At 43.8% G+C, this 8,775-nt stretch overlaps 1 protein-coding gene across 1 annotated transcript in view; it reads left to right on the plus strand.

Moving 5' to 3' along the window:
* LOC104512638 (disheveled-associated activator of morphogenesis 2-like) overlaps positions 1–8,775 on the plus strand; it is a gene marked incomplete at both ends in the record, with an annotated part of 36,229 nt that overhangs the window by 26,256 nt on the left and 1,198 nt on the right. Inside the window, 4 exons of the mRNA XM_010155694.1 lie at positions 694–782; positions 1,555–1,723; positions 3,491–3,598; positions 5,309–5,369. Of these exons, the coding sequence (XP_010153996.1) occupies positions 694–782; positions 1,555–1,723; positions 3,491–3,598; positions 5,309–5,369 (427 nt within the window). The remainder of the gene's footprint in view (positions 1–693; positions 783–1,554; positions 1,724–3,490; positions 3,599–5,308; positions 5,370–8,775) is intronic.

An 8,775-nucleotide genomic window follows, 5' to 3' on the forward strand; every position in this document is an offset into this window, starting at 1 on the left:
CACTGAGGGCTTCTTGGAAGCAGCTGTAATTGTTATTGAAAATGGATCATCTGGCACAAAGCGGGAATGTGCGAGTGACTGTAGGCCAGCATTATACCCTGCATTTGCCAGAAGCCCACAAATGTTACAAATGTTTCCGTTCATTACACAAACTTTTTATTGACGATAAGCACTCTCCGTGCTGTCATTTAAGGGCCAGTCCCCTGATGACAAGCAGGAATCTGCCTCCTCTGCCTAAACTTGTTCACACAAAAAAGGAATTCAAACCAACTATCGGATGTAGTGTAGCCAAGGGTCAGGATTTCATATAGATCCCTTTTTCCATTCAGCTATCCCATCTCCTCATCCTCTGACCATCTTTCTTGTTCCAATGTTGCTACACCCCCAATCAGGATTAACATCTTGTTCTGCTAATTGAGATGCAGCTGGCATCTCCCGTGACTCTCATATGTTGAGAGCAATGGGAATTCTTCCAGCTTGTTTTCGGTTGTGATCAAAACATTCTTTGAGGTCCTCCATTTTCATAATGAAGTTGATTATGCTGTGTTAGATGTTTGAGCTAGGTCCATAATCCCATGCACAGGCCTTGTGGGACTCAACATCCAACCATTAGATTATGCAGGCAACACAGCGGCCCTGGGCTTCAAAATACAGTTCCAGTTCAGCATTGGCTTTCCTCTGCCCTTCATGCAGGATTGACCACTATCAGCAGCGGCTGCAAGCGTTGTTCTTTAAGAAGAAGTTTCCAGAGAGGCTGGCAGAAGCAAAGCCAAAAGTAGAAGGTATGGTTAAAGCTTTTGCTAAGAGTTGGGTAAAGGGGCGGGGAAGGTCAAGAGAGGATCATCTTCCGAGGAGGTGCTGTTACGTGTGTGCTATGGGCACAGAGCCAGCGAGTCCAAGGCATGTCATGTGCTAAGAAATTAATTTAGTCTGACACTGTTCTTGCACCCGTTGACTTAATAAAGTCATGTTCTTGACTGTTATGCTGTAGATATGACCCGACAGATGTGACAGTGTGCTACCAAGCTGTGCTGAGCTGCCAAAAGCTTTCATGGCCTATCTGTGCAGGTCAGCTCTCCCTTCTCACCCCCAAGTCCTTGCACCTTTCCTCTCCATGGAGCAGATAGAATAGATGCCTCAGGACATTGGTATTCTGGGAATGTATAACTTTAAAGGAGGGTGTTGTGTGGCTTCCATGCCACATCCATGGTTATCACAGACAGGAGGTGAGTGTTTTCTACTTTACATTTTCAGATAAACTCAAGCATTCCCCCTGTTCTCACTGGCTGTGTTTTTCGAGTAGGAGGTCAGGAGAATAGGCTTGCTCCTGGGTTCAGAGGAGCATCCTACAGGCTAGATGTAGTGCACATTCCTTCCAGTTGTCCTGACTCTGTGCGTGTGGGTGCAGGAAGGACAGTACACACACAGACTGTCTTGCAGCATTTGCTGGGCAATAGTCAGACAGTCATTTTAGGGTACTTCAAATTATGGGCCCAAGTATGTTAAAAACATCCATTGTACAATAAACTGTTTATTTTTTTTCCTCTTTTCAAGCCATTCTTCTGGCATCCAGAGAACTCATCCGAAGCAAGCGTTTGAGGCAACTCCTGGAGGTAGTTCTGGCCTTTGGAAATTACATGAACAAGGGCCAAAGGGGAAGTGCATATGGCTTCAAAGTCTCCAGCCTGAACAAAATTGCAGACACCAAATCCAGCATAGACAGGTAGGCTAGAAGGACTCAAATGAGTTAGCAAATGTGCTGCTGCAACTCTTATCACAGTAACGAAAGTGGGTTTTATTTTCAGCTCTGCAGACCATGTAAAGTAATGTGTTATTTGGCATTTAAGTAGTGCTTTTCACTCTAAAAGATCATGCAGCAGTTAAGACCAGCTATTAGCACAGCATTTGAATTCTGCTGTTTCTTTGGATAATGCACATCTGTTGTTGGGTTGTGTTTCTGCAACACTGTGCAAAGATGACAAAATGTAGTATTTCACAAATAACTGAAGTAAGTCTGGGGGGGAAGGAGGATTTCTATGGAATTTGCCCTTTATAACAAAGTTTTATGGTCATGGTTTTGCAAAAAGAAAACACAAGAAACTGACCACAGTTCTGTGTGTCCTGTGAAGCATGGCATATGTTTCTGATGCAGGACTGTCATAAACTGGATCTCCACCTACACCAGTAATGGAACTGCAAGGTGTAGCCCAGAGAGACTGAGCTTGGTTGTATCTAGAGCAGTTAAGGAAAATGCCTGGTTTTGGGAAGGTAGAGCTTACTATTTATGGATATGGGCTGCAGGTCTTTATAGGGCTAGTCCATGTTTTGCCCTGCATCCCCATACTGGTTCTGGAAATTAATCCAGCTGTGACTGGGGAGGGAATACCACTTTTGGACTTCAGCAGCACTCCTTGGAGGTCTCCTATACCAGTTCTTACTAACTCGCACCTTCCCTGACTTGCTGAGACCACAGTTGTGGTGAAATGACTTCAGGCTGTGACCAAATGAATAATGGCAGTAAAAAGCCATAGGAAATTCATCCCTACCTAGCAGAGTTTGAACTAACAGAGTTCTGTTTTGACTACCACGATGTCCTTTCCATATTCCAAGGCTAACACTTGTGTGGCTAGTGTTGAACATTTTTTTGTCTTAATGTAGCTTGGCTTGATGTTCCATATATTAAACGTCCTATGCAGATTCTCTCTCTCACCAGTTCCCAGCTCCCAGGCTCTAGTCTATGTGAAGCAGTGGCCATCTGCTGCCTTGCCTGTCAGTTAACCACATACACCCAGCTCAAGCAGCTGTTATGGCTGGCTGTTCTCTGCACATGCAAAATTCGCTGGTGCAAAGTTCATCATTTACTTTACAAATTTTCTTAAACCTTCTCCTGCATCTCTCATGCATCTCATTTCTATCCACTTGAGCTGCTATTGCTTTTGTAGTAGTGAGTCCAACCACTGCTCCTAAATAGAGCTGTTTCATTACTATAGGAGCTTCCTTTGCAGCTTCTGCAACATTCAGGAACCTTTTTCTCTTCTTAGGTAACTCTTAGCTTTTTTCCACATTGTCACTGAGAACAGCTCACTTCTGTCTTAGGAGTTAATGGCACCTTAGTACCATTACTTGTTTATTCCCTGAAGTATCTGGGAACAAATAGTACACTGTGTTACACAATTTTCTGTTACACCATCTACACAGATGGATGGGAGCATGCTGGTGCTTCCAGAATAAATCAAAGCACAATATATTGCTTGAAGTTTTAGGAAGGATGGTTCATAAAGGGCTAATTCATTTCAGTCTGATACTTTTCTTTCAAAAACAGAGCTGCCAACTGCTGATATATTGTTTGTTTTGTTCATTCAAGCACATTTCCTACCCAAATATTTTTCATTGATTTGTCGCAATCCTCCCACCATCCTTTTCCTTCTCATCACCATCTTCCTTCTTTCCTTCTAATTTCTCCCTTCTTTTTTCTTTTTTTTTTTTTTAGGAACATTACACTGTTGCACTACTTAATTATGATCTTTGAAAAGAATTATCCAGATATCCTAGATATTCAGTCTGAGCTGCAGCATCTCCCAGAAGCAGCAAAAGTCAAGTAAGTCAAGTGCTATTGCTTGTTCCCAGAGTGGTGATTTCTGTTATATAAATGGTCATCCTTGATGTTGTTCAGATGTGCATCAACAGAGAATTTTGGTCCAAAAATGTTTGTAGATAACTAAATTGACAGCATTACTCAGATATGCCTGCATCGACTTTATTTTTTGAACCAGACATTGTTACTGGACTGGTTGTTGTTTGTAATTCACTCACCATATTCCAGTACCTGAAGGGGCCTACAAGGCTGCTGGGAGAGGACTTTTTACAAGAGCCTGTAGTGACAGGACAAGGGGGGATGGGGTTAAATTGAAAGTGGGGAGGTTTAGATTGGATATCAGGAAGAAGTTCTTCATGGAGAGCGTGGTGAGGCACTGGCACAGGTTGCCCAGAGAAGCTATGGATGCCCTATCCCTGGAAGTGTTCAAGGCCAGGCTGGATGAGGCTTTGAGCAACCTGGTCTAGTGGAAGGTGTTGGCAGGGGGGTTGGAACCAGATGGTCTTTAAGATCCCTTCCAACCCAAACCACTCTATGATTCTATGATTCTATGATTGTTCATCCAAGTCAAGTGCTATTTTTTCTGGATAATTGAAGGTTTGTTTCTGAGGCAGAGTCAGTTAGGCACAGAGGCTCTAGTAAGCCCTTTTCAGAAAGATGGTTCAAACTTTTGCACAAATCAGTCTTGCACAGAATGTGGAAAGCATCGTACTTTCTGCATAAATTTCAGTGATATATTTTTCCACTTCTGTAGGTGTTTGTGGAAAATGAATACACAAGCCATCTCCCTAAATACTAACTTTTTTTCTTTTCAAAGCACTACTCAAAAGTACCTTTGCATATTATTTGCAAAGCCATGATTCTTTGTATAGGGAACCACTCCATCTAATGAATGACAAGTACAAAATAAATGTAGGTTCACACTAAAAAACATTTACTAAGGCTTTAGTAATGTTTTTCAGATGTAAACTACTACTTACCTAATACTTGGAGGAGATGCCTACTGAATCACAAATAGGTACTAACTAGTTACCTGGAGATTAGAAGTCTCTATACAAGTTCTAGAAACAAAATCTTGTTTCTATCTGATAAGCAGCGTTTCAGGACAACACTAGAGTCTAGGGAAACATGTATTAACAGTACAGTTATACTCTCAGTCACAACGTCAGTTTGCAAGCACTACCATATGGTAGAACTGCAGACGGAAAAAAACAATGATGTTTGGACTGTGAGGAAGACAAAAATCACATGTAAATATACTGCTAATGGAATTTAGTAGTTAAGTGGTTCAAGAATCATATGCAGAGATAATCTGAGACCCCAGTGGTGTGTGTGCTAAAGCTGGGTTCCTTGCTTACGTGTCAGCTGATTATTGCAATCTGGCCATGTGGCATACGCTCCTTGCTGGAGGGTCAGGCTCAGCTCACAGGCCAGATGTTCCGAGGGCAACCCCATTCTTCTTCCCAGGAAAATCCCAATCTCCAGGGTGACCACAGGCAAGCAGGGTCTGCCTCATCTTACTTCTCATACAAAAAGCAGCACAGAGCATTAATAGACCCCCCTCCCCTCATTTCTAATCATGTGGCATGGCTGGTGCCAGAGGCCGGATACCAGACATGATGGGCCAATGGTCTGTTCTGCTGCACAGTTCCTGTATTCCTGTGTAACACTGCTCTTTTTGTTTTATCTGCTCTGTGTCTGTCTCCTGTGCAGCCTGGTAGAGCTGGAGAAGGAAGTCAACAACATAAAGACTGGATTGAAAGCTGTTGAAGCTGTGAGTATCTGAAGGTTTCCAAAGCACCATCCTTAAAATATCTCACTCAGAATCAGGGGCACTATGTACTGTATAAAAGAGAAAGTGGTCTTTCTTTTTCCGTTCCTTTCCATTCCATTCCAGAATGCATTAACCAACTAAAATCAAATAAAATCTTCTCATGTGGAGCTCCTGCTGATGATCTTAGTGGACTTAAGCCTAATGAAAAGCTTGTTTGGTCTCAGCCTGGAAAGTAAAAGGGCAGTTTGGCAAATGGCATGGTCTGAAAGAAGAAATAAAGTTCTTGCTCTTTCTTTCTGAGGTCTGGCTGGCTGCTGAGCAAGTGTTTCACATGGCTCTTGGAGTAGGAGTAAACAGGTAGTGCACTGGTATATGCAACCCTAACCTATCCTAAGCACTCCTTGGGAAGGCAGAGGAAAAGATAGACTAGTTAAAGATGAGAGAGCTGAACTGGCAGGCAAAGCAACAATGATGTTTTTTTCTGCTATTCATGACAGCCTTTTAAGCTGGACTTAGGTTACCTGTGTTCAGTTTGTGCTTAGGTAGGGCAGAGCCTTCCATCCCAACAGAGAACAGTACAGACGTGCACTGATGCACTTGTGTGAACTGAATGACAAGAGTTAAAGATGAAAGGATGGGCCTAAACGCTCTCTACAGCCACAGCTTCATGTGTCAGCTGTGGTTCCCCTACCCGGAAACCCCCTTTAGTCAATGTGTTGGGTTTGTTTCTGGGGAAAGACTCCCGCCTTCATGATGTGGGAGAGCATGGAGCAGGACAGTGAGTTCTGTGGCGGGAAGTAGGAACTCTCATGTTTGCTTCTTGCTTATGCCATTGACACACGTGTGTGGCTTTGAACCACCCCACGCATCTGCCTCCTCTCTGTGAAATGGCAGCTACAAATGCCTACCTCCCACGAGGGCTGATGTGAGGAATGGCAAGTTAGCGTTTGCACAGCAGTTGAAAAAGTAGATTGAAGGCAGAAGTTACTCTGTTGTCTCTGTCCCTTAATGTCTCCCATCATCTGCACAGATAAACATAGTCCGACCCTAAGAACGTCATTCTCTCTTCCTGCAAGTATAGGAACAAAATCCTGTGTTCAGGCTGGTGCTGGCATCTCTTGCTTGTTGGATGGACTACGGCAGTCGTGCTGAGAGACACGTCAGAGTCTTTGGAGCTCTAGAAGGTTCAGCTGTTCTTTGCCCTTCTAAACAGGCTTTTATTAGCCACACTTTTCAGTGTTGCTCTGTTTTCAGGATATTTCACCTGTCTTTTTGAACTCATGTCAGTTCAGTGCTATTGGAGCGTTCCAGTTGGGGAACATTCTGCTCTGGGACTGCTGGCAAAGGGACCAGTTGTTGAGAATTGTGTTGGTTGGTTTCTTTGCAAGGATTACCTGTATAGAATGAACTAACACGGGACCCTCCAGTCCTCCTCGTCCACTATGAGACAGACAATGATGACTTCATTCTCCCTTCACTTGGCTCGAGTTTGGTTTGGCTCTGGGGGTGGCGGAAGGGATCTTTGTCCTGCAGCCCCAGGCAGTCTGGCTGTCTCCAACAGTTCATCATGTAATTAGCCAGTGATCCTCCCATGAAAAACCAAACTTTCCAAACCTTATTTCTGGATTGTTGGGGTAAGGGAGGACAGAGCAATGAGAAGAGATACTGCTGCATACATGGAGTGCAGTGTTTGGGAATTAAAAGCACCTGTAAAGGGAAGGCTAACATGGAGTTCATGACATGAAGAGAGGCCCAGTTTTGGCTGGGACAGATGATTCACCCCTTGAAATGTGAGAACCCGCTTCTGTTTTGCTTTCTGTGACCGGGTGATTTGTCCTTTTGCGAGCCCATTTTTCTTCTCTTTCCCATACATGGGTTCCATGGGCAACCTCTTCTTCCCATTCAATTACCATCTTCCCTTCTCAGTCTTCCCCCTGGTGTGGTATTTTTCATCTGGGGCTGCCAGCACCTCCCAGTCTGCTTGCTCAATTCACGGTTTTCTGGCGTGTAAAAAGCAGCACTATAGCAACAATAGAAGATCATTGTCAGGTGGAAGGGGGAGGAGGGGAAGGTGTGATTCTTGATTCCATTCCAGTGTGTTCTCACCACAGCCTTGGCTCCACTGACTGAGAAGTTTCTTCAAGGCCCCTTAAGCACAGAAAGCTAAAAATAGTTTCACAGTCAGATATTCTTAAAGGTACTGCTAACCCTTTGCCTTCCTGGACTTGCAGCTTCTTTCTGAAAATAAGACATACTTCATTTGTCAAGACATGCATGCAGTTGTTGCCTTTGTGTAGGATGCTCCCAGAAGGACAACTAAGTAGTTCTTGGTCTTCTCCAAATCAGGAAGGGAATTCTGTCAGCAGAGCCCTTCTCTTACACAGCAAGGAGATCATAACCGCTGCTTGAGAAACCACTGCCGTGGCTGAATCACTGCATCTCTCTAGAGAACCAGCAGCCCAGCCCACCAGGAGCAGTGCTAGCTTCCTCTATTGTGCTGTCATGACTAGCATAGACCATTTCTAGGAGATATAGAGGAGTTCCTTATTCTCTGGCATCGCTCTCAGGCTGATTACATAGTCATGCTGGTTACTTGTGTGGGGTTTTTTATTGTGGAAGAATTATTCTGCAGGGAAGGACTGAATGTGAAATTGAAGGGCAGATCCCCTGATCTTAATTTTACTTTGAAAAACATTGCTCTCCAGGAACGGTCCCAAATGCCATAGCTTTCAACAGTAAGATGACAGAACTGTTATACTCATCTACTTGGGGAGGGTCGGGAGGAGGGGGTAGAACCACTTTCAGCTAAAATTAACTTATAAATTAGAATGGGAGTGTCTGAAAAAAAAAGCATAACTCTTAGAAGTATGTGAAGTGCCATTTCCTGTAATTGTAAGGTCTGATTCAAAGTGACTGTAATGCAGAGACAATTCATTGCAAAGTGATGTAACTGATCAGTGATCCCGGGCCCGTCCCTTGTGATGCATTAGGAAAACCAGTGGAGAAGAGGATGTAATATAAAGCAGGGGAAGTAGCACTTCTTTAATGTGGGCTTTTCTCTGGCCACCTGCTCATGGCTTTTCCTGTCCCTTTTCTGCCTTGTGATCTTACCTGGTAGTGGTTACACGTTCTCTCTCCAGCTCATATCAGGCCAGAAGAAGTATCACATCTGATTTTAGATTGTTGATGGCCAAAGTCATTCTTTGCATTCATCAGCACAGTGGAACAAATTCCAAGGAGTTTCTCAGCATAGATGTTTATAAACCTACCCCTTTGGCTCTCTGACCCAGTATTTTGATGACCAGTAAACATGCATGTAGCTGGAGTTGCAGCCAGCACAAAAATATTTTTTTCCAAAGGGAACAGAGGGTCAGAGCGTAGCTTGACCTGCTGTTTCATGCTGCTT

The sequence above is a fragment of the Eurypyga helias genome, unplaced genomic scaffold (assembly GCF_000690775.1).
Source record: "Eurypyga helias isolate BGI_N326 unplaced genomic scaffold, ASM69077v1 scaffold12627, whole genome shotgun sequence".
NCBI classification, from domain to species: domain Eukaryota; kingdom Metazoa; phylum Chordata; class Aves; order Eurypygiformes; family Eurypygidae; genus Eurypyga; species Eurypyga helias.